Here is a 26,285-nt window from a genome sequence, read left to right on the forward strand (position 1 = left end):
TCCCTTATTAGCTAGATCCCCAGTTAGAAACTCACTTTTCACAAATGCAACATCTTTTATTTTGAGAATTCACAGACCCTAGAGAGACTGCTGTAGCAAACACAGCCATGTTGAGCGAAGGGCTTAATACCTTTTTCAGGCATGTGGAAAGGGACATTCTGCACATGTCAGTGATCCTTCAAGGAGCTCACCCTTTGATCCTTACACCCCACTCTGCTCTTCCCACAGACGGAGTGATCAACATGAGTGTCCCCATCGTACTGCCTGTCTCCACGGATGATAAGAAGAGGCTGGAAGGGTGCAGCAAGTTTGTCCTGATGTATGGTGGGAAAAAGGTCGCCATCTTGCAGGACCCTGAATTCTACGAACATAGAAAAGAGGAACGTTGCTCCCGTGTATGGGGGACAACGTGTGCAAAACACCCTCATATCAAAGTAAGTTGCAAGCACTCTGAGTTTTCTTGATCTGTTTCAACTTCCATATACAATTTTCTTTTCAATTCCTTCATGAAGGGCATAGGAAAATGGTGCTTAAAGAATTCATTTCTCTTTTCTTCTTTCTTTCTTTCTTTCTTTCTTTCTTTCTTTCTTTCTTTCTTTCTTTCTTTCTTTCTTTCTTTCTTTCTTTCTTTCTTTCTTTCTTTCTTTCTTTCTTTCTCTCTCTCTCTCTCTCTCTCTCTCTCTCTCTCTCTCTCTCTTTCTTTCTTTCTCTCTTTCTTTCTTCTTTTTATTTTTTTGGTTGTTTCTTTGTTTTGGGGACCACACCCAGCAGCCTCAGGAGTTACTCTTGGCTCTGGCTCAGACGGGATGCCAGGGATCAAACCCGAGTTCATTCTGGGTCAGCTGTGTACAGGGCAAATGCCCTATCGCTGTGCTACCTCTCCGGTCCCCCAAAATATGCATTTCTAAGGAAGGTTTTCCAGGCCTGGTCTTTTTATAGAGCAGCAAAGAAGTATTTTTTGAATTGAGGGAAGGATTTAATGATCTCTTGAGCCCTTCCACTCTGTCCTCAGCTAAATGGAAAACCCTATTACCATGTAAATCATTGGATTTGTTGTTGGGGGATAGAGCGTTTGGGGGAACACACCTGGCAGTGCCCAGGGATTATTTTGGACATTTTATTCAGAAAACATTCCTGATCAAATCAAGGGACTATATGGGGTATCATGAATTGAACCTAGGTGTGTCATATGCAGAGCAAGACATACATGCCCTGGTATCACTAGGAGTGTACTATCACTCCTAGCAGGGGAATAATTGAATCTAGCATCACAAGTAGAGGAGAAAGTCATATCCAGAGCCAACAGTTCTAGTCATCTTGAAAATTCACAAAGGAAGTCAGTGTTTCTATACAAAATAGACATAGCCAACTGCTGGAAAGTGACTCGGAGTTCATGATCAGTGGTCCGTGAGGTCATTGGTATCCTTTCAGTAAACAAAATTTATCTCAGAGGAAGAGTATCTGGAGAAAAGATTACACTTTTCTTTGTTTTTGTGTGCTCAGGGGTTACTCCTGGCTGTCTGCTCAGAAATAGCTCCTGGCAGGCATGGGGGACCATAGGGGACACCGGGATTCGAACCAACTACCTTTGGTCCTGGATTGGCTGCTTGCAAGGCAAATGCCCTGTGCTATCTCTCCGGCCCCAAGATTACATTTTTTTTTTTTTTTTGATTACATTTTTTTTTAAAGACTGAAAATATGTTCATCTTATATGAATTGCATAGAGTCTAACCTATAAAAAAGCAAAGTAGGCTACACTCCTTTGATTCCTTCCCCATTTCTAAATCCTGTTGGAGATGAAATGTGAGTTAGCGAAGGCTATTTTGGAATAGTGGGGTATTGTCATTTCCCATAAAAGAAATTAGGTAAAATTTAAAACAAAATAAAATTTGATTCCTCATTCAAAATTAGAGAGACTTGGGCCCAGAGAGATAGCACAGCGGTGTTTGCCTTGCAAGCAGCCGATCCAGGATCAAAGGTGGTTGGTTCAAATCCCAGTGTCCCATATGGGCCCCGTGCCTGCCAGGAGCTATTTCTGAGCAGACAGCCAGGAGTAACCCCTGAGCAATGCCGGATGTGGCCCAAAAACCAAAAACCAAAAAAAAAAAAAAAAACAAAATTAGAGAGACTTAGAGTTGATATTACTACAATTTTGGGGTCAGTTCTGGGGCTGGAAATATAGTACAGCTGGTAGGATTTTTGCCTTCCATGCATTTAATCTGAGTTGTACTCCATATGATAACCCCAGAATCTGCATTCCTGAGTACAGAACCAGGAGCAATCTCTGAGCACTGAGGCCCCCAAATAACAACAAAAATGAATAATAATAACGACATCAATCCAATTAAAAATTTAGTTTTCCATTAAAGTTTCTACAAAAAGAGAGCAATTTGATGTCTAGGAAACAATAAAAAGCTTTATTGGGGCCAGACAGAGAGTGCAACAATAGGGTGTTTGCCTTGCACACATCCAACCCCAGACAGACCATGGTTTGATTCCAGGCATCCCATATCGTCCCCTGAGCCTGCCAGGAGCAACTTCTGAGTGAAGAGCCCCTGAGTGATGCTGGGTGTGACCCACAAAAAAAAAAAAAAAAAAAAAAAAAGGCAACCTTAATTAAACAAGACATAGCCCTTTCTCTGGCCCTGGATTTATTTTATTTATCAAGGGAGGGGAATTCTACTCAGTAAATCCGAAATATCTTCCAAACCTTTTGACGCTGCAAAATAGACATCTGGAAAACTCTTGTTTCATTTTAAGACTTGAAACTCCACAAGATAATTACAAGATCCTTCCAGAGATCAATGAAAAAAGCAGGGCAGCTTTTTATTAGTCACTGTGTAGATAAATGGTTTTATCTGAACACATCTTAACTGCTCAAAATCATATGACAAGTTTTGTTCCAAGAAAGTAGTCATAGTCCTTGATGGTACCCACGCAGGACTGAGAACTCTGTAAGGACTTGTGTTCAGGGCCCAAATTAGAATCTATTTCAGGGGCCAAAAAGATATCCCAGTGATAGGGCATTGGCCTTGCATGCAGCTGACCCAGGAATGACTGTGGTTCGAATCCCAACATCCCATATGTTTCCCCCTAGCCTGCCAGGGGTGATTTCTGAGCACAGAGCCAGGAGTAACCCCTGAGTGCTGCCGGGTGTTACCCAACCGCCCCCCCCAAAAAAAACCCCCAAAAAATAAAGAATCTATTTCACTTCTTTCCTGGTTAACTATGCTGCTTCTAAATCTGACCTTTCCTCTGGGACCTTTCATTAGCTCCACTCTTTGGGTTTAAAAGACATATACACAGGGTAAGGAAGAAAAGTAATACAACAAAATTAAGTAATTTCTGAAGCAATGGGTTTTGTTTTTAATCTTATTTTCCAACATGTTTTTGGCAATTGTGATTCAAGCCAGACAGGATGAGAATGTGACTTGGGGTCTTGATAAGAGTCTGAGCCCAGTCTCTCTTTCACTCTTTCACAAGGCATTTTCAATCCTCATTTATCTGTGTGTCCATTTCTGGAAATTCTCTAGCTGAGTTCGGTTTTGGTAGGAAACGTGGAAGGAGATGGAGACTTTTAGTCCTAGTCCAAAAGTCCTAGAAAATTAGGCAAAACCAGTTGTCCTTCCTCACTGAAAGCTGAGTCTCACTGCTAAATCTTCCCTTTGGGAAAAAAGATGCCTTTTTTTCCCTTGCCATCCTAAAAATTGTCCAAAGCAAAGCTTTAACAATGAGCTTCAACATTGTTGAAGACAAGACTGGTTGTGAAAGTGTTTCAATCTTGCCTTCACCAAGAAAATAATATACGATGGACCCCTAGTGTCCTAAAGGAGTCACTACAGTTCCTGGGATAGGAAGTTTTTTTTGTTTCTCCCCCACTCTCTCTCTCCCCTCTTTCCCCCTCTCTTTTCTCTCTCTCCCTCTTTTCTCTCTCCTCACTCTTTTTCTCTCATCTCTCTCCCCTCCCTCCTCTCTCTCCTCTCCCTCTTTTCTCTCTCTCCTCTCTCTCCTCTCTCTCCTCACTCTTTCTCTCTCCCTCCCTCCCTCTCTTCCTTCTTCCCTTTTCTCTCCCTCCCTCTTTCTCCCTCTCTCTCCCACCCCCCCTCTCATTTTGTCTCATAGCCTAACTATAGAAGAATTTAAATGTACAGACATGAACATTTTTGTATTTTTGTCAGTCGAGTTTTCTGAGCACAGAGCTTAGGAAGGAGGCCAGGAAGACATAAATGTCATGTGTTTGTGGCAAAAAAAAACACAAACAAACAAAAAAAACAGCAAACAAACAAATAAATAATAGATAACTATCCATACCAGAAATTTTCAATCACCAGGACCATTTATTATTGGGCTGGATCATTTTTTATTATCATTTTTTGAGGACTATTCTGTGCAACATAGGGAGATTCTGTAGTACATTTTTTTTTCTTTAATACTCAGCAATAACTTGTCCTTCCTCATTCCAATGTGACAACATTGTCCTCAGATGCCACCACATTTTTTGTTTTTGTTTTTAGGCCATACCCAACAGTATTCAGGGGTTCCTCCTGGCTTTATGCTCAAAAATCACTCCTGGCAGGCTCAGAGGACCATATGGGATGTCGGGAATCAAACCTGGGTTCATCCCAGGTTGGTCACATGCAAGAAAAACATCCTACCGCTGTGCTATCTCTCTGGCCCCATGATGTCACCAGTTTCAGCAGAAGCAAAATCCCCCTTCTATGAGAACTGCTGTTCCTTCCTGCTCCCCTATATTTTCTATCCCTCATACATGTAGAACTGTGCCGCTTGTCTTGTCATGAATGCCTTATGTCCTTTTTAGTATGGTATCTTTGAGGTTTATTCATATTGTAACTTTGACAGAGTTTTCTTTCTTTATTTATTTATTTTTATTTTTGGTTTTTGGTTTTTGGGTCACACCCGGCAACGCTCAGGGGTTCCTCCTGGCTCTACGCTCAGAAATCGCTCCTGGCAGGCTCGGGGAACCATATGGGATGCTGGGATTCAAACCACTGTCCTTCTGCATGCAAGGCAAATGCCTTACCTCCATGCTATCTCTCCAGCCCCCTTTATTTTTAAGGCTGAATACTTTTCCAGTGTATGAATATATAATATTCATTGTTTAGCTGCTTGTCTGCTGAAGGACATTTGGGTTACTTCTACCCTTTGAATATTACAAATTGTGCTGCTTTGAATATGAATGAGAAACAGATTGCTGAATCATAGGCTGATTCCATTTTTATAATTTGAAGACACTCCATACCATTTTCCACCACCTAGCATTATTTTACAATTCCTCCAGCCGTGCTCTGGGATGCTGATTTCCCTGCACCTTTGCCAACATTTATTTCGTTTTCAACAGTGGCCATCAAAATCAGCATGAGGCTTCCTTTTCTCCTATAATGAGTGATTATTGAGTCTTTTCATCTTCTTCTTGGCCATTTTATATAGCACTGTTAGAGAATTATATTAGCCTTTTACTTATTTTTAAATTGGAGGTTTGGTTGTTGAGCTGCAGGGTTTTTTTCAAAAATATATTCTGAGGGCCAGAGAGATAGCACAGCAGTAAGGCATTTGCCTTGCAAATGGCTGACCCAGGATAGACCTGGGTTTGATTCTCGGCATCCAGTATGGTCCCCCAAGCATGCTAAGAAAAATTTCTGAGTGCAGAACCAGGGGTAACCCCTGAGCACCGCTGGGTGTGGCCCCCAAATCAAACTTTTATACATTCTAAATATTGACCCAGTAGACACGGGATTCATAAATATTCAGCCCTTATCATATGCAAAAAGTTTAATGCAGTCGCAATTTGGTTATTTTTTTATGTGATTGCCTGTGAATGTCATTAAGGCTTTTCTTCTTGACTGTGAAGATCACCGCTTTTTAACATTCTGTACTACAAAATGGAAACATCCTTGGGATGGGGGGCACACCTGGCAGTGCTCCTCACTCAGAAGTCATCCCTGGCAGGTTTGAAGGATTCCAGGGATCGAACCCGGGTCCGTCCCAAGTAGGCTGCATACAAGGCAAATGCCCTACCTCAGTGCTATCACTCTGGCCCCGAGAATGTTATTTTGATGTTCTGGGATTGTGGGGACCACACTCTCCTGTGTCTGCCTCTGCACTCAAGATAAATAACAAGATCCTGGCAAAGCTCAGGGACCAAGTGGGGTGCTGGGAATCAAACTAGGGATAAAAGTATGCAAGGCAATAAGGAGCACTACTTGCTGTACTATCTCTCCAGCCCAGTGTCTTCAAGGTCAATTACACTGTGGAATCTGAAGTTATTTCAATGTACCTTTCATTTTCTTTTACATTAAATTGATTATACTTTGAATTCATTTTACCTATGTATTATTTTATAGCATTCTATGTTGTTCAAGTAGAAAATAATTGCTTTTTCTACTTTGAAACATCAAAGTCTATGTAGTCTTAAGATAAAGTATTTGAATGACTAAGATATAAACTAAAGGAGTCATCTTGGATGTTTTTAGTCTGAGGATATTTTTATTTTAAGACTGAAGTATTAGGGGTTGGAGAGATAGCATGGTGGTAAGGCATTTGCCTTTCATGCAGAAGATCATCGGTTCGAATCCCAGTGTCCCATATGGTCCCCCGTGCCTGCCAGGAGCAATTTCTGAGCATGGAACCAGGAGTAACCCCTGAGCACTGCCGGGTGTGACCCAAAAACCACCACCAAAAAAAAAGAAAAAAAGAAAAAAAGACTGAATTATTGGGCAGGTATTTCTTAAAATAAATGGAGTGAATCTGTCACGTGTAGGAAAACAGCTGCATATTGTCTTTCCATGATAAACTCTGAACTGTCAGCTAAAAATCTTTTTAAGTTTTTATTTGCCACTGTAAATTAGGCAGCTTCCTGTAGTTAAAATTTTCCTGATAAGGCCAGTCCTGATATTAACATATATGATTCTTTTTTAATATTCTAAGAGAAAATATGTCAACATTTGGGAGACTTATATACTCTTCTACTTGAGCAATATATAATGCTATAAAATAATATATAGGTGAAAATGGATTCAATGTATAATCAATTTAATGTGATAGAGTATGAAAGGTGCATTGGAATGACTTCAGATTCCAGGATCCTGAGTGCAAAGCTGGGAGTAGTAAGCCTTACCACAGGAGAGTGTGGCCCTCTTCCCCCAAAAAAGACACTCTTTAGGAGCTGGGAATGTTGTTTAGCAGTAGAGCATACGTTGATGTCCAACTTCCACCCAGCCCACTACCACCAAATAAACTTTTTGTGTGGTGTCAAAGAAATATAACCACAACTATTTTTAAGAGACTATTCATGGGCTGGAGCAATAGTACAGTGGAAAGGATATTTGTCTTGCAAGCAGCCAATGTAGGTCCAATTGCTATCATCCCATGCATGAGGTCCCCCTAGTACCACAGAAGTTACTGAGTGCAAAGCTAGGATTTACCCCTGAGTATTGCCAGATGGAACCTAGAAAATAGGCTATTCAAGCATACCTTCCTTTTTCATTATCTACCTACAATTAGTTTTCCTTTTTTTCTTTTTCTTTTTTGTTTTGTTTTGTTTGGGGGACATAGCCAGCTCTGCTCAGGACTTACTCCTGGCTCTGTGCTCAGGATCAAACCTGAGTCTGATACATGCAAGCCAACTAACTGTCTTACCTCTCCTACTATCTCTCTGGCCCTGAATTTTTTTTAATTAGTTCAGCCAAATTAACATATTTCCAGGGATTAAATTCATGCAGAGATCCTGGGGCCAGAGAGATAGTATAATAATTGGGGCATTGATATATGGCACCCCATGTGATCCTCTAAGCCTGCCAAAAGTGATCCTTGCTTGGTCAAAGAGCCCGGCATAAGCTCTTAATACTTCTGAATGTGGCTCCAAGTCCTAAATAAATAAGTAATTTGATTAATTAATTTTAAAAGGTGGACAAAAAAGAATCTGAGATTCTAACTACCTCCTATTAAGTAAGATATTAAAGACAATTTAAGGGGGGGGGAGTTTGGGTCACACACAGAAGCATTCAGGGGTTACTCCTGGCTCTATGCTCAGAAATTACTCCTGGCAAGCTCGGGGGACCATATGGGATGCTGGGATTCGAACCACTGGCCTTCTGCATGCAAGGCAAACACCTCCATGCTTTCTCTTCGGCCCCAGGACATTTGCAGACATATGAAACTATGCCATTTTTGTCTCATTTCAGGAAAAAATATTTAAACAAAAAATAAGATGTATATGATGATGTAATTGATTTTGTATTATTAGTGCAAGGTGAAGTTATGATTTTGGAGTTTCTCATTTTTTAGTTCTTATACAAAAATAGATATTATCTACATAAACAGAACTTCTTTGGGGGGCCACAATAAGACTTTTTGAAATTTTTCTCTCTTTTTTTTTTTTCTTTCTTTGTTTTTTCTGAGGAGGAGGAGGGGGAGGGGAGGAAGAAGGGGGAGGAGGGGGAGGAAGAGGAGGGGGAAGAAGAAGACTTTTTGAAATTTTTAAAACAATTTCTCTCCTCTTTTCTCCCCTTCCCTTTGTTATTGTTGCAATAATGAGGAATGAGATTATCACACACACTGGTTATTATTGGTGGTGCTTATTGGGGATCATACCTTTTAGTTGTGGTAATCGAACATACATGGTTGTGATACATCAGAGATCACACATGTATTGTGGCACTGGGGATCCTAAGCATGGTGCTGCCAGGATCACATTTAGCATATGGGGGCTGTGCCAGGGATCAAATCTGAAGGCCTCAAGTCTGCTTGAGCTTTCACTATGTTATCTTTGGGTCCCTCTATAGTTCTTTTTTTTTTTTTTTTTTTTGTGGTGTTTGGGTCACACCCAGCAGTGCTCAGGAGTTATTCCTGGCTCCAGGCTCAGAAATTGCTCCTGGCAGGCACGGGAGACCATATGGGGTGCCGGGATTCAAACCGATGACCTCCTGCATGAAAGGCAAACGCCTTACCTCCATGCTATCTCTCCGGCCCCTGGTCCCTCTATAGTTCTTAAGAGAACAAAAGAGTTGTGAATCCAAGAAGTCTAAAAAGTATTGTGCCAGAGTACAAAATTAATCTAGGAGAGAAAATAATACTGAGAGAAAAGAGAAATCAGTATTACTCACAACTTTAATATTGGCCCTTGTAGATGGTGATGGAAAGTGGGGACTGGCTGGTTGGTGGAGACCTTCAGGTGCTGGAGAGGATCAGGTGGAATGATGGATTAGACCAGTACCGACTCACTCCTGTGGAGCTCAAACAGAAATGTAAAGAAATGAATGCAGGTATGTATGCTGGTGAGGTACATTTGATAATACTTATTCATTAGGGTATGTTTATAGTTTTGAAGAGCTGGAAACAGGGGCTAGAGCGATAGCACAGCAGGTATGATGTTTGCCTTACACTCGGCTGAGACAGGTTCAATCCCTGGCATCCCAAGCCTGCTAGGATTAATTTCTGAGTTCAGAGCCAGAAGTAAACCCTGAGCACTACCGGATGTGGCCCCAAAACAACAGCAACAACAACAAAAAAAAACTGGAAACATCGGGGCCGGGCGGTGGTGCTGGAGGTAAGGTGCCTGCCTTGCCTGCGCTAGCCTAGGACAGACTGCGGTTCGATCCCCCGGCGTCCCATATGGTCCCCCAAGAAGCCAGGAGCAACTTCTGAGCACATAGCCAGGAGTAACCCCTGAGCGTCACAGGGTGTGGCCCCCCCCAAAAAAAAAAAACTGGAAACATCTTATATTGAGATGTTTATTGATATGGATATAGCTTATGATTTTATATGGCCTCCATATGTTGAAAAACTATGCAGAAGTTTAAAATATGAATTGAGGAAGTAAAGAGATAGTACAGTGGGCAGACCCATTTGCCTTACGCACAGTTGCCCCAGGTTCAATTCCTTGTATCCCATAGGGTCCCTCAAACACCACTAGGAGTGGCTCTGAGTAAAGAGCTACGAGTAAAACTTGCAAAAACAACAAAGATAAAAAAAAAAAGATAAATGTATAAATGAATTGAGAAGCTGAAGAGATAGTATAGCAGATAAGGCACTTGCCTTGTATGCAGTCAACCAGACTCAATCCCTAGTACCACATGTGGTCCCTAATCTTCACCAGTAGTATTCCCTGAACACAGAGCCAGAAGTAAGCTGTAAATACAATTGGATGTGACTCAAAAGCTCCTAAAATTAATACAATAAACTACCCAAAATATATTCAAGCAAAGATGCAAATTGCAGAACAATATAAAACATAATTTTGGAAAACAAAAATGAGATGCAATACAATTGACCCTGGCACTAATGGGTTTGAGTTTATTCACAAATTGTTTTTTCAAGAAATATATTGAAAATATTTTTTGATAATTTACAAGTAGGCTATTTCAACTTACTCAAAGGTTTATTTAATTTACTTACAAATTATAAAAAGTAAAAGTTTATAAAACTCACACCACACCAGAAGACTTGTTCAAGACACCACTTACAGTAGAGAAAGGTGAACAAAATATAAAAGGGGCTAGTAGGGCGTTTGCCTTGCACTTGGCTGACTCAGGACGGACCATGGTTCCATCCCCCAGCATCCCTTATGGTCCCCCAAGCCAGGAGCTATTTCTTAGTGTGTAGCCAGGAGTAACCCCTGAGTGTCACTGGGTGTGGCCTCAAAAATAAATTATAAAGGGGTAGTTTTAAGTCTGCTTCATAAAACTAGCTATTGGACATGCTGCTGTAATAACCTCTGGTAGGAAAGAAAAAAGTGCACTTTGACTATGAACTCAATATTCAAGTATCTGCTTAAAACATTTGTTTGATGTTAATCTCTGCACGAGTAGCTATACTCTCTAAGAATTATTTTTACACTCAATTTTTTCACTGCATGGGGGGGCCAGAGAGATAGTACAGTGGGTAAGGCACTTGCCTTGCATGAGGCTAACCTGGTTTCACACCCAAGTTCCCCAAGCATACCAGGAATAATTCTTGAATACCCAGCCTTGAGTTACACCCCTGAGCACTGTCAGGTGTGGCCCCAAAACAAAAACAAAACAAAATTTTCCACTGCATAGGGAAGGATGAGGCTGTGGCCCAGTCCCCACACTGTTCAACTATTACCACTTTTAATAACCTTAACCTTTGGTCCAGAGAGATAATACAGAAGGTGGGGCGTTTGCTTTGCATGTTTTCACCCGAGTTCAATCCCTAGCACCACCAGAAATGATCCTTGAGTGTAGACCTAGGAGTAAGCCCTAAGTACCACTAGGTGGGATGCGAAACCCAAATAAATTAATGAAGTAATTAATGAATGAGTTAAGACTGTAACCCACAACTATGGATAGGTCAAAGCAAAAATCTATCAACATGTACCCCAAATTCAGCATGACAATGTTTGCTTCTTGGCAATAGAGTTGAACCGAAGCTTTTTACTTTTTCTATTTTTACTTTTTCTATTTTTTAATAATATTTTTATTTAAATACCTCAATTACAAACATGATTGTAGTTGGGTTTTCAGTCGTAAAAAGAACACCCCCTTCACCAGTGCAACATTCCCAACACCAATGCCCCCCATCTTCCTCCTCCCCGACTCCCTACCTGTATTCAAGACAGGCATTCTACTTCTCTCACTCTACCATGACTATGTTCCCTTCTCTATTTTGAAAACGAGAAAGTAGTGATAGGATTTTTCATACTCTCTGTCAGGCTATTTGTATCATGTTTCCATAAAGGAAATATAATAATTTCATGCCAGAAAGAAATCTAAGGAACTCAGGAACTCATGACTAGAAGATGGACAGGAGATGTGGACTAGATCCTGGCAACGGTGTTTTCATGTGCATGAGGCTCTCTTCTTCTTGCTGCCTGTCTCTGCCTCTGTGCCTTTCTCATCTGCCTAGTATTGGCACCTTCAGTTTAATACCCCCAAAGACTCAGGTGTTGTCTCCAGCGGACTGTTTACAGCAAATGGGTGTAAACATAGCGCCCCTTTCCCTTTCTGTCCTTGCAGCTGTGACATGACATGTCTTTGACCTAGGTTTTTTTGCTTGCTTTCCCCAGATGCATTGTTTGCATTTCAGTTGCGCAATCCTGTGCACAATGGCCATGCCCTGCTGATGCAAGACACCCACCGCCGGCTCCTGGAGAGGGGCTACAAGCACCCTGTCCTCCTGCTTCACCCTCTGGGTGGCTGGACCAAGGATGACGATGTGCCCCTGGACTGGCGGATGAAGCAGCATGCTGCCGTGCTGGAGGAAGGGGTCCTGGATCCCAAGTCCACCATTGTTGCCATCTTCCCTTCGCCCATGCTCTATGCTGGTCCCACAGAGGTGAGTCCTCCACAGAGATCAGTTACAGGACTTAAAAATACTAGCCCAAACTGTATGTGGAAAAGCAAAAAGTCTTTGGGATTTTTCTTCCTTGAGAGAACATTCTGGAAACATCTTGATCCTGTTGTTTGTTTGTTTTTTTCCTTATCTTACTCCTTAGCTTGGTGTTTTTTATTTAATAATATCTTTATTTAAGCATCATAATTACAAGCATGTTTGTAGTTGGGTTTCAGTCATAAAAAGAACAACCCCCCTTCTCCAGTGCAACATTCCCACCACCAATGCCCCCATCTCCCTCCTCCCCTACCCCCTGCCTGTATTGAGATAGGCATTCTACTTCTCTCACTCATGCTGGCTGTCAGTGTAGTTATTTCTCTAACTGCCCCCTGAAACTCTTTATCTTTGTAATCAAGAAAGTTCAAACATCCAGTTCCTGGGGTAAAGAGACAGGTAATGGGTAGAGAAGGAGCTGAATGAACCCAAACAAGCTGGCATTTTGGAAGAGGGGTTTCCATCCTAAAGAAGCATCTTGCTTACAGGATCACAGAAAGTAATTTATGGAAGAAAAGAACAGGAAAGTTATCTTGTTTCTTTGGGAGTTTCCCAGACAGTGCTCAGGATCCTGACTGGGCTGGTGGTTCCCTACAGTGTCCAGGATTTGGTGCTGCTTAGGTTCAGTGCTGGGAGCCTCCAGGGCCTTATCCTGGCAGTTCTTGAGAGTGACATCAGGCTGGAGATTGAATTCAGAGATTGAGCCCCTGTGTTATTTCTTCAGCTCAGAAAATTATTTTTAACTGGTAGGAACCTGAGTGGTCATTCAATTTCGTTATTGTCTGTTCCTCTAGTGCATGTTCAGGTATATCCTATCTGTGAATCTCAGAAAGATTTCCATTTAAGGCTTCTGCCTACACACTGCCATTTTCATATAGGCTTTTTGGGAAAGGACAAGATAAGGGAAAACAGAACATTGTTTACATTCTCAAGGGCCTCTGTCCAGTGTAGCCCACTGGTTTTGAGTTTAACTCTTAACTCATTAGGAACTGGTTTCATATTTTTTTCTTTAACTGATTTAATAATGTATCCATTCAGGGGCCAGCGAGGTGGCGTAAGAGCTAAGGTGTCTACCTTGCAAGTGCTAGCCAAGGAAGGACCGTGGTTCGATCCCCCGGCATCCCATATGTTCCCCCCAAGCCAGGGGTGATTTCTGAGCTCTTAGCCAGGAGTAACCCCTGAGCATCAAACGGTTGTGTCCCCCGCCAAAAAAAAAACAAACAAAAAAAATAATGTATCCATTCAGATACTTTTAGACTCACTAAAACATTTAATATATGAAGGTATCTAGGTATACTGAGACATTTAAATATTTAATGTTCCCATTTGGTGTATGTAAAAATACTAGACCAGATAATACAGTGGGTAAGATACTTTCTCTACACTCAGCTGATCCTGGTTCAGTTCACATATGGTCTTAGCTGAGACAGGAATGATCCTTGAGCACCACTGGGTGTATTTCAAAACAACAAAAAAATCCAATAAATAAAATAAGTATGCTAAAAAGATCACATCAAACCTGCTATCTCCAACCTTTGGTGTGTGAATGAGATTGAAAAATGCGGCTTTTGGGGGTTGGGGGTGGGGGTGTCACACCCAGCAGTGTTCAGGGTTATTTTTTCCAGGCTCTGCATTCAGGAATTAACTCCTGGCAGTGCACAAGAAACCATATGGGATGCCGGGAATCAAACCTAGGTTGACTGCATGCTAGGCTTTACCCACTGTTCTATGACTCTAGCCCCTGAATGCAGCTTACATGGATTATGAGGGAAATTGTATATCACCTAATAGTTAACTTCTGAAGTTCCAGTCACTCTAAGTGATTCACCACTCAAGTGGTGAATTTAGCTAGATTAAAAGGGAGCATACATCTTTAAAACCTGAATGTCTTCCTTTTATCATTACACTTGGAGACTATCAAACACATATTCTTTGTCCCACTAGTGTAGTGAATTTGAACACATTTTCAGCAAGTCTAATGAATTGAAAGGGTCTCAGCACTTTGGAATGCCCCAAAGTGAATTTAATACATGATTGCTTTTCGGGGCCGGAGAGAAAGCATGGAGATAGGACTTTGCTTTGCATGCATAAGGATGGTGATTTGAATCCCGGCAACCCAGATGGTCCCCCAAGCCTGCCAGGAGTGATTTCTGAGTGTAGAGCCAGGGAGTAACCGCTGCGCATTGCCGGGTGTGTCCCCAGCCCCCCCACCCCCAAAATTGAATGATTTTCAACCAGATCCAAGTGCCAGACCCCTGGCTTTCCTCTCTTCCTCTAGATTTCTATCTGAGCTTAAAAAAATAAAGCAGCAATTCATTTTGAAACACCAATGTTGTATGGAACTGGAATCATTATCTGTACATAAAAGGTAATCTAGTGGCTGTCAGATATTAAGAGATTTGGAAGTTTGTCATTTCCTTTCAACTGTCTTTGTTCTGAATAGGGAGAGACTAGAAAGTCAAATCCGTGAAGTTCTATAGAACGGAAAGATCTCATGCCCATGATTAGCTAGCCTCTTTGAAAAAATTAGGAAATAGAAACTCAAGTTTTAAGAGGCTAAAAGCTCCTAATCCACCGCATATAAGCAAGAATGAAGAGAAAATACCTCATTCATTTTCCTGCTATTATTAGTCACTGCTTTACATCACTGAATTATTTTCTTAATAATTTCTTTGTTTAAGCACCATGGTTACAAACATACTCATAATTGGGTTTCAGCCATAAAATGCTCACCCCCCCCCCTTCACCAGTACAACTGAATTATTTTTAAAGCAGATATTGCTGTTGCCTAGCCCACAGCTGAACCGAGTTCGATCCCCTGGAAACCCATGTGGTGATCAAGCAGTAACAGGAGTGATCGCTGAGTACCGAGCTAGAAGTAACCCCTGAGCATCACTAGCTATGGCCAAAAATCCTCCCAAAAAAGAAAAAAAGAAAAAAAAAAAAAAAAGAAAAGGCAGGAAAGAGGCAGTTTGGTTAATAGGGACCAAAGACAGGATGGTGAACTTATCTCTAATATGATATTTTCTAGGTTCAGTGGCACTGCAGGGCCCGTATGATTGCAGGGGCCAATTTCTACATTGTGGGGCGGGATCCTGCAGGAATGCCCCATCCTGAGACCAAGAAGGACCTATACGAGGCCACGCATGGGGGAAAGGTCTTGAGCATGGCCCCTGGCCTCACCTCTGTGGAAATCATTCCTTTCCGAGTGGCTGCCTACAACAAAACTAAAAAATCCATGGACTTCTATGACCCGGAAAGGTATGTTTTCAGAGGAAATTCTTTAGTCAACGTGTGTGCAAACAAAATGGAAGACTCAGTTTTGTCCTTTTGAGAAATTCTTATGTGTCTTTACAAGCTCTTAGTGTGACGAGTCCCTTTTAATCACCAAGATCTTTTCATACACATTCTATGAACTAGGAAGCTAGAACACAGTTCCTTTGCATATAGTATATGGCCATGATTTCCATGCCTAGCACAAGTAGTTGGGGGGAAAGGCCAATATAGAAAAATATTTTAGAATTTCTGATGCATTCCCCATTCTCAGTACTCAGAGGTAAGCAGCAAACAACAGAAGAAACAAGGAAGAGAATGAATGGAGTAGGAAGTGGTGATTTGAATATTATTTCCCTTTCTCTAGTCAAGTTCCTTTACTAAACTGAGAATTTACTGAATTGTTTATTTTAGAACAGACTGCATTTCCAAGAAGGCAAATATGGTCTTAAGAAAAGGGGACGGTGGGCCCGGAGAAATAGCACAGCGGCGTTTGCCTTGCAAGCAGCCGATCCAGGACCTAATGTGGTTGGTTCGAATCCCGGTGTCCCATATGGTCCCCCATGCCTGCCAGGAGCTATTTCTGAGCAAACAGCCAGGAGTAACCCCTGAGCACTGCCAGGTGTGGCCCAAAACAAAACAAAACAAAACAAAAAAAGAATAGGGGCCGGGTGAGACAGAGAGATAGCATAGCAGTAGGGCATTTGCCTTGCATTTGGCCTACCCGGGAGGTACCCAGTTCGATTCCCGGCATCCAATATCGGCCCCCAACCTGCCAAGGGTGATTTCTGAGTGCAGAGCCAGGAGTAACCCCTGAACACTGTGGGTTGTGGCCCAAAAACCAATCAATCAATAAATAAATAAAGTTAAAAAAAAAAAAAAAAGCCGACGGGATAGTGCAGCAGCAGGGCATTTGCTTGCATGTGGTAGATCCAGGACAGACCTGGTTCGATCCCTGGTGTCCCATATAGTCCCCCGAGCCAGGAACAATTTCTGAGCACATAGCCCAGAGTAAGCCCTGAGTGTCACCGACTGTGGCCCAAAAACCAAAAAAAAAAAAATTTCAATTAAAAAAAGAGGGCCCGGAGAGATAGCACAGCAGCGTTTGCCTTGCAAGCAGCCGATCCAGGACCAAAGGTGGTTGGTTCGAATCCCGGTGTCCCATAGGGTCCCCCGTGCCTGCCAGGAGCTATTTCTGAGCAGACAGCCAGGAGTAACCCCTGAGCACTGACAGGTGTGGCCCAAAAAAAAAAAAAAAAAAAAAAGAATAGGGGCCGGAGAGATAGCACAGTGGTAGGGTGTTTGCCTTGTACTCAGCCGATCCAGGATGGATGGTGGTTCAAATTCCAGCATCCCATATGGTTTCCTGAGCCTGCCAGGAGCGATTTCTAGAGCCAGGAGTAGCCCCTGAGCACCACCAGGTGTGATGCAAAAGCGAACAAACAAGCAAAAGAATCCAGGACTCTTCAGGCCCAGGATTTTAGGTGAATGTTCCCCATCTACCTTGAGTTCTTTGTTGCTGTTCTGTTACAGGCACAACGACTTTGACTTCATCTCAGGAACTCGGATGAGGAAGCTTGCACGGGAAGGAGAAAATCCTCCAGATGGTTTCATGGCTCCCAAAGCCTGGAAGGTCCTGACAGATTACTACAGATCCCTGGAGAAGAACAACTAAAACCATCCTTGACACCAGTGATTTTTTTTTTCCTGAAGTGCTCTTTTATAGGTCCTTTTCTATTTTTTGTGATTAGATGCTTTGTACCCAGTTGCTTCTCGATTTTATTTTGTAATTAGAGTTTTACAATGAGATCAACAAAAGTGCCTTCCTGTGATTTCAATGCAATTTCACTGAAGATACTCAAACAGAAGATCAGATCTTGGCAGGTCAAAGTAATCCAGTGACTTCAGAGTAAAGTTGTTTCTACTACATCTGAGCTGGTAGGTCCCAGATTTCTCAAAAACTTGAGGTGCCTAGTTGACTAGCCAAGAAGTAAAGCGTATTTTCCAGCTTGTGTACTGCCAACCCAAACTCTGGATATCATTCACCATTAGTAAAATAGATGAGCAGCCTTTCTTCTGTACAACAATTTTTTTCCTTCACCTTTCAAGAGGTGCAGCTCATTCATCATCAAGTTCTTGATAATACTTTTCATCCATGTGTAAAAACAGGGTATACTGTTCTCTTATGTACTGACCAGTCTAGAGAAACCATATATGTGAAAATGTGAATTCAATCTCATAAACTTATGCAACCTAGTTCTACCACAAAAGTTAGATTGTCTGGGGGTACGGAGTGATAGCACGATGGGTAGGGCCTTGCACACAGCCATCCTGGGCTCTATCTTCGACATCCTATATGGTCCATCGAACCTGCTAGGGGTGATTTCTGAGAGTAAAGCCAGGAGTAACTTCTAAGTGTGGCCCATCAATAAAAAATAAAGGGGTGGGCAAATAGAAAAAAATAAAAAAAACAAAGAAAAGTTAAACTGTCAGACGGTGGTTCCAATTCCAGCATCCCACATGGTCCCTTGTGCCTGCCAGGAGTGATTTCTGAGCACACAGCCAAGAGTAACCCGTGAGCGCTGCAGGTGTGACCCCAATCCCCCCCCAATAAAAGAATACCCTTCTGTGAACACTGTAAATGGCTATATCTAATTTAATAGCATGGAGTGCACTGTTGAAAAAAGCTCCCAGGTTTAGACCATGAGACAATGCTGTGGAGAGTCTCCATTTCTCCTTTTTGCTGGAGTTATGGAGAGCCATGATGTCCTACTGACTGGCTGAAGTAGTGATAACTAAGAACAATGCCAACAGCCAGAGTGTGAGGCTAGAACTGGAATGATGGCAGGAAGCACTGAAACCAACCCTTCCATCTTAGAGGTGCACCAGGTGCCTGCTTCCTGAGCTGCTGGCATGCATGCACGCTCACGCACACCACACACACCTGGCAACTCGATTTGTCTGGTGCTACTACACCCTAAAACACACACTCTAGGCTGAGTCTCCTCAGGGGCTTACCAGCTCCTTGTGGAGGGAGGCAGTCTTCTGGGATGCAGAAAGATCCAATTTTCAAAATCCAACTGCCTTCATGACCATTGTAATAGGAAAAATGTCCTTTCCGCCACATTCGTTCTATTTTGAGACGTACCTCCTGATGACTTTGCTTTCTGGGAGGCAATCTTTCCTATTTTATGCCTAATTCCTTGCTGCTTGGAATTATATGAATAAAGAGGACCTTATCTAGGTCTCTGGAGAGAAACTGGAAAGAAAAACTGTGACCCCCCCATTCCCCAATAATTTGATTTATTTAAATGCTAACCTTGAAGTTGCTGATCTCAAATTTCTTTTGAGAATAAGTGACATTGGCTGCAAAAAAAATGTTAATGCCCCAAATAGTCTAGTGCCTCTACTCAACTTAATCGAAAGTACTTACTCTTAAGCCTTTTTAAAAAAAAGTGTATTTATTAAAAATGAGACAAAATGTAGTGCCTTAACCAATATATTTTGTGATTTTATAAAGTATATTTTAAATTGCCTCTATGATTTAGTACTATATTTAGTGAAAATGACTGTTTCTGTGTACAACTGAAGCTTTTTCTTGTTTTAATAAATTTGTCAAATGAAGACTGAGATTTCCCTGCATCTGATTCTTGAGTACTTGTGACTTTGTGTAACTGGTAAAAAAACAGCAGCCAACATGTCTCTTTCAGGTCATAATTAAGGGCCAGAGTGATAATACCATGAGTAAGGCATTAACACAAACAGACATGGCAACAAAACCTATAAACTTTTCAAAAATCAACTTTACGGGGCTGGAAAGATAGCATGAGGTAAGGCAAAAACAACAACAACAACAAAACAATCAACTTCACATGACTTTCAGATTCTACTACAATATAGAAGAAATAATAATTAATAATAATAATAATTATTTCTCTCTGGACACCTCTTCATAAAGAATTCCTTGTATTTACTGTGTTTTGCTAGCTCAGAAAATACTAATTTTCTCTGGGTGATTCATGTTACTATAAATGAAAGTTTTTCACATTCTTAAATTTACACTGTAGTAGAAACTATTCACCCAATACCCATCAAATAAAGGGCTAATATCTAAAATATACAAAATACTGACAGAACTTAACAAGAAAAAATAATCTAACCCCATCAAAAAATAGGGGGAAAAATGAACAATTTCTCAAAGAATACAAATGGCCAAAAGACACATGAAAAATGCTCCATATCACTGATCATCAGGGAGATACAAATCAAAAGAACAGTGAGGTACCATCTTACACCACAAAAATTGGCACCCATCACAACGAACAAGGATGTAGGGAGAAAGGAACTCTGATTCACTGCTGGATCTCTTTCAGCTGGTCCTCTTCCAGCATCCAGAATGCATGCACTCTTCAGTAATGATGTCCTTGACTGTTGATTCTTCGTTGGGTTTTCTTCCTGGGTCTCTGGGACCCCAATGACTCTTATGCAGTTTCTACTGAGCTTATCCCAGAATTGTATTCTCATCTGTTGACTTTCTCTGAGGATTTTTTCCACCTTCTTCTCTTGTTTGGAGGTGTTATGAAGCTCATCTTCTATATCACTGATTCTGTCCTCAGTGGTGAGGCTTTCCACTGAGGTTTTCATTGCAACCTACCATTTTTTTCAGCCCGATATTTGTTTGAAGTTTTCTCATTTCTACTCTTCTATCCTCTTGAGTCTTCTGGACTGTGCTATCATTTCTCTCTATCTTTTTTGTTTGTTTGTTTTTGGGTCACACATAGAGGCAGGCATCAGAGGTTACTATTGGCTCTGCACTCAGAAGTTGCTCCTGGCAGGTTTGGAGGGACCATATGGGATGCTGGGAATCGAACCATGGTTTCCTGGGTTGGCTGCGTGCAAGACCAACTCCCTACTGCTGTGTTCTTGCTAGTCTCACTCCATTGAGCTCAAGCTGGGGGAGAAAGTCTTTAAGAGGTGGGTAAAGCCTGGGGATTTTCAATAAGCCAAAATAGACTTCTGGGTCAAGCTTAAATTAAGGAAGAAAGTACAGGAAGATTCCGGCCAAGACTCACAATAGAGATAAATATGGGAACATCACTTCCAAAAACAAACTGCTAGGATAAACAATTTAAACTTCCTGGATTTTGCGCAGGAAATCAAAGATGAGGAGCCAGTCATCTTGCACATTCTTACGATGATTAGATAAATGTTTAAACTTTATCAAACTAAATACAAAAGAGAATCACAAAATTGAACTTTGCACCCAAACTCCTTCCAATTCAAATACTGCTGCCAAGATCAAAAGGCTGCTGCACAGGGAGTCAGGGATTGGGTTTAGGCTTCTCAAATCAAACTACAACCAAGAACCCGGACAACTAGTTTCAAAGAAAGATCTTTAGTCCTAACTGCATAAGAAGAAAGAGTTTGTACTCCCTGAAATTAAAGCAAAATCCAGTGTTATACTTTAGTATTCACGATTCTTTTTTATGTTTTTTTTGGTTTTTGGGTCACACCCGGCAGCGCTCAGGGGTCACTCCTGGATCTATGCTCAGAAATCAATCCTGGCAGGCTCGGGGGACCATACAGGATGCTGGGGTTCGAACCACTGACCTTCTGCTTGCAAGGCAAATACCCTACCTCCATGCTATCTCTCCAGCCCCAAGTATTCACAATTCTTTTTATGTGAATTATCTGGAGCAAAGTAATGCCAAGTTAAAAAGTGATCACCACTAAGTGGCAGTCCATCAAGTAAATTTATGGGATCAGACCAAGCCACCCCTGACTGAGGTTGCCCACAAAACTGTAATATGTTATGCCCATTTCCATCGTTCCTGTCATTATAACACATTTATTTATTTTTAGTTTTTGGGTCACATCCAATGGCACTCAAGGGTTACTCCTGCCTCTGTGCTCAGAAATCGCTCCTGGCAGGCTTGGGGGACCATATGGGATGTTGGGATTCAAACCACCACCGGTCCTGGGTTGGCTGTGTGCAAGGCAAATGCCCTACCGCTGTGCTCTTTCCAGCTCTAACACGTGCGTGTGCGTGCGTGTGTGTGTGTGTGTGTGTGTGTGTGTGTATGTGTATGTCACACCCGGCAGCGCTCAGGGGTTACTCCTGGCTCTACGCTCAGAAATCGCTCCTGGCAGGAGAACCATATGGGATGCCAGGATTCGAACCACTGTCCTTCTGCGTCAAGGCAAATGCTTTATCACTGTGCTATCTCTCTGGCCCCTAACACGCTTATTTTTTAAGATTTCCAATAACTTCACATCACCAGCTGGTCAACTGTCACTTTCTCATTTATACAATCACATTCTCCATAATATTCAAATTTCCTCTGGATAAAATATTTTGGAGCCAGAGATATAGGACAGCATATGGTGCTTATCTTGCACAGGGCTAACCCTCAATCCCCAGCACCACATATGAGCAAAATCAGGACAAAGTCCTGAGCACTCCAACATTTGCCCCACGAACTATCCCAAAGATATTTTCTTTTTTTCATTGCCTGATGAACATTAAATCCAATTACTTGCTCTCAAACTGTTTAAGTCAAAGAATTACCTGGAGGGTCATTTGCTTAAGACTCGAGCTGCAGTGTATTTTGTTTGTTTGTTTGTTTTGTTCTGTTTTGGGTCCACACACGGTGACGCTCAGGGGTTACTCCTGGCTATGCACTCAGAAATCACTCCTGGCTTGGGGGACCATATGGGATACCCAGGGATCAAACCGTGGTCTGTCCTAGGTCAGCCGCATGCAAGGCAAACACCCTACCGTTGTGCCACTGCTCCAGCCCCCAGTGTTTATTTTTGATCTTGGTTTGCACACTCACTCTCAGGATTTTTGTCTTGAATGGGACCATTTTTTCCCCTGGGAATTGAGGGGTGTTGTTTTTTTTTGGTTTTGGTTTGGTTTTTGGGCCACACCTGTGACACTCAGGGGTTACTCCTGGCTCCATATTCAGAAATCGCTCCTGGCAGGCACGGGGACCATATGGGATGCCGGGATTTGAACCAATGACCTTCTGTACAAAAGGCAAACGCCTTACCTCCATGCTATCTCTCCAGCCCCAAATAAATTCTTTATTGTATTACAGCTAGTTGGCTGCTTATAACAGAACTATAACTGTTCTTTTCTCTTTGATTTTGTTTTTGGGTCACACCCGACAGCACTCAGGGGTTACTCCTAGCTCTATGCTCAGAAATTGCTCCTGGCAGGCTTGGGGGACCATATGGAATGCCGGGATTCAAACCACTGTCCTTCTGCGTGCAAGGCAAACACCTTACCTCCATGCTATCTCTCCGGCCCCTGGTTTTCTTTATGCTTATGACTATAGGGGCTAGAGTGATAGTACAGTGGGTTGGAAGGACATTTACCTTGCACACAGCTAATCCTGATTTGATCCCAGAAATCCCATGTGGTCATTCAAGTTCACAGCAGTGACTCAAATGCAGAGCCAGAAATCCCAAGCAAAACTGGGTGTGGCCCAATCCCCCTCCCCCACCAAATTTTTCTGATTTCAAGTTAACTGCAAAAATGAGAGTATACAAAAATAGACTCCATTTTGGTAATATGATCCATATACACTACTGATATTGCTACAGTAGTATATGTATATTCACAATGGTTAAAAAAATTAAATTGCTAATCTTACATGACATTTGTACAATGTATCTTCTTAAAACCAGATCATAACATTTGTCTTAGTGACCTGGCTTAAGCTTCACACAACTGGACAATGACCATTCACCCCTGAACCTTGGATTTTATGGAACCAGCATGGTTTTCTGCACCAGCACCAGGAATTGGAGTTCTACCAGGGAAGGCCCTAATGCTGTCCTGGTACCATCTTGCTCCAGAGTGGACTCACATGACAACCTGATTTGAAAACAGCAACAACTAGCATTTAGGGCGTTGAGATGAAATCTGCAGTGAGATGAAATCAGATGATGCTCCGTTACACCCTGACTTGTGTGCAAAAAGACAGGATCTCTACAGAAACCTGACTATGACAACTGTGATTGAGAACTTTTACTGGGACACAAAGACTTTGGAGTTAGACAACTTAGTATACCCGGAACCTCTAGTTCAGGGGTCTCAAACTCAATTTACCTGGGGGCCGCAGGAGGCAAAGTCAGGATGAGGCAGGGCTGCATAAGGGATTTCGCTTACCAAATATTCGCAATAAAAACTCGCATTAGTAAGAAAAAAATTGCAAAGAATCGCTTTAAACATTTGCATACCAGGGGCCAGAGGGATAATATGGAGGTAAGGCATTTGCCTTTCATGCAGGTCATTGGTTCAAATCCTGGCGTCCCATATGGTCCCCCCATGCCTGCCAAGGTATATTTCTGAGCAAAAAGAAAAAAATATTTCAAATAGACCGCCCCCCGCCTTTTTATTTTTAATATTTTTATTTAAACACCTTGATTACAAACATGATTGTGGTTGGGTTTCAGTCATGTAAGAGGGCACCCCCATCACCAGTGCAACATTCCCACCACCAATGTCCCAAATCTCCCTCCTCCCCACCCCGCCTCCACCTGTACTCTAGACGGGCTTCCTGTTTCCCTCATACATTCTCATTGTTAGGATAGTTCGCAATATAGTTTTTTCTCTAACTAAACTCATCACTCTTTGTGGTGAGGTTCATGAAGTGGGCTGTAACTTCCAGCCCTCCTCTCTTTTGTCTCTGAAAATTATTGCAAGAATGTTTTTCATTTTTCTTAAAACCCATAGATGAGTGAGACCATTCTGCGTTTTTCTCTCTCTCTCTGGCTTAATGATAGGGAAAAAATGTTTAAAGATACTAAATTGATTCGAGTCTGATCATTTCAATCTTGGGGCTGTACTGACAGTACACACTGGTTAAGGCGTTTGCCTTGCACACATCTGATCAGAGTTTGATGCCCAACATTCTATTTGGTTCCCCCGCACCTCACTAGGAATGATTCCTAGGCATAGAGCCAGGAATACCCCTGGAGCATCACTTGGTGTGACCCAAAAGCAAAATATACAAACACTCAATCCCTAGAGTACAGACCTAGAGGAATGGTCCTAAGCATGAAGATTGCAGAAACAGCATGATCAGCAGATATGTACATTATAAAAATGAATAAATTTAATAATGTAGTTGTCCAGTAATTAATCTGAGCAATGTGCCAAGTGCTATGCTGTATTATCTTCCTGCTACACAATGTGAGTGTCACTGATGCTCTATTTTACCAATTTCATAAAGATAAATTAGAGAAGTAGTTCAAGAATGCATGATTAGGGCTGGAGAGATAGCATGGAGGTAAGGCGTTTGCCTTTCATGCAAGAGGTCATCGGTTCGAATCCCAGCGTCCCATATGGTCCCCCGTGCCTGCCAGGAGCAATTTCTGAGCATGGAGCCAGGAGTAACCCCTGAGCACTGCCGGGTGTGACCCAAAAACCACAAAAAAAAAAAAAAAAAAAAAAAAAGAATGCATGATTATTAAAGGGGAGGCTGGATTTAAACTTTAAACTCAGGCAGTCTAATTCTAGATCCTGTATTTTTAGCCTTCACCACAAAGATACCTCAAAAATCAAACGTTTTCAATTGCATGTTTACAGACGAATAAATCACATGACAGTAAAATGTTTGTTTATTGATTTATTTTTGGTTTTTGGATTACACTGGAGGCACTCAGGGGTTACTCCTGGCTCTGTGCTCAGAAATCGCTCCTAGCCAGCACAGGCAACCATATGGGATGCTGGGATTCGAACCACTGTCAGTCCTGGATCAGCTGCGTGCAAGGCAAACGCCCTATTGCTGTGCTATCTCTCGGTCCCTAAAAAAAATTTTTTTTTTTTTGGTTTTCGTTTTTTGTTTTTGGGCCACACCCGGCGGTGCTCAGGGGTTACTCCTGGCTGTCTGCTCAGAAATAGCTTCTGGCAGGCACGGGGGACCATATGGGACACCGGGATTCGAACCAACCACCTTTGGTCCTGGATTGGCTGCCTGCAAGGCAAACGCCACTGTGCTATCTCTCCAGGCCCTAAAATGTTTTTTTTAAATAATCAGTTTATGGGGCCAGAGCGATAGCACAACACTAAGGCATTTGCCTTGCATGTGGCCAACACTGGACAGACCCTCATTAGAATCCCGGAATCCCATATGGTCCCCTGAGCCTGCCAGGTGTGACTTCTGAGCATAGAGCCAGGAGTAACCCGAGCGCCACCAGATGTGATCCAAAAACCAAAATAAATAAATTTCCTTAATTACATTAACTAATATGGCCAGTAAGTCATAGTTGCTAGTAGTGCATTTCAAATCTCATTAAAAAAATTTTTTTGTGGAGCTGGAGTGATAGCACAACATGTAGGGCATTTGCCTTGCACACAGCCAACCTGAGGTCCAGCCCTAGTATCCCAAATGGTCCCTGAGCCAGCCAGGAATGACTTCTGAGTGCAGAGCCCGGAGTACCCCAAGCACCACCAGGTGTAGGCCAAAAACAAGCAAATCTAAACCACTACTACTACTTCTATTAGATTTTCTGAATTTGAGAATATTTAAGTAAAAAAATTAGGGCATTTATTTTAAATCAATATGCCATCAAAGTTAGAGGAAGTCATCAATTTAAATTTAAATTTACTAAATAAACTAGTCACAAATTAAAATTCA

At 42.0% G+C, this 26,285-nt stretch overlaps 1 protein-coding gene across 1 annotated transcript in view; it reads left to right on the top strand.

Moving 5' to 3' along the window:
• PAPSS2 (3'-phosphoadenosine 5'-phosphosulfate synthase 2) overlaps positions 1-17,837 on the top strand; it is a 105,713-nt gene extending 87,876 nt beyond the window's left edge. The window contains exons 8-12 of the mRNA XM_049764610.1: positions 229-434; positions 9,146-9,281; positions 12,044-12,312; positions 15,395-15,624; positions 17,170-17,837. Coding sequence (XP_049620567.1) covers positions 229-434; positions 9,146-9,281; positions 12,044-12,312; positions 15,395-15,624; positions 17,170-17,311 — 983 coding nt within the window. The 3' untranslated portion in view covers positions 17,312-17,837. The remainder of the gene's footprint in view (positions 1-228; positions 435-9,145; positions 9,282-12,043; positions 12,313-15,394; positions 15,625-17,169) is intronic.
• Positions 17,838-26,285: the final 8,448 nt, after the last annotated feature.

The sequence above is a fragment of the Suncus etruscus genome, chromosome 17 (genome assembly GCF_024139225.1).
Source record: "Suncus etruscus isolate mSunEtr1 chromosome 17, mSunEtr1.pri.cur, whole genome shotgun sequence".
Classification (NCBI taxonomy): Eukaryota; Metazoa; Chordata; class Mammalia; order Eulipotyphla; family Soricidae; genus Suncus; species Suncus etruscus.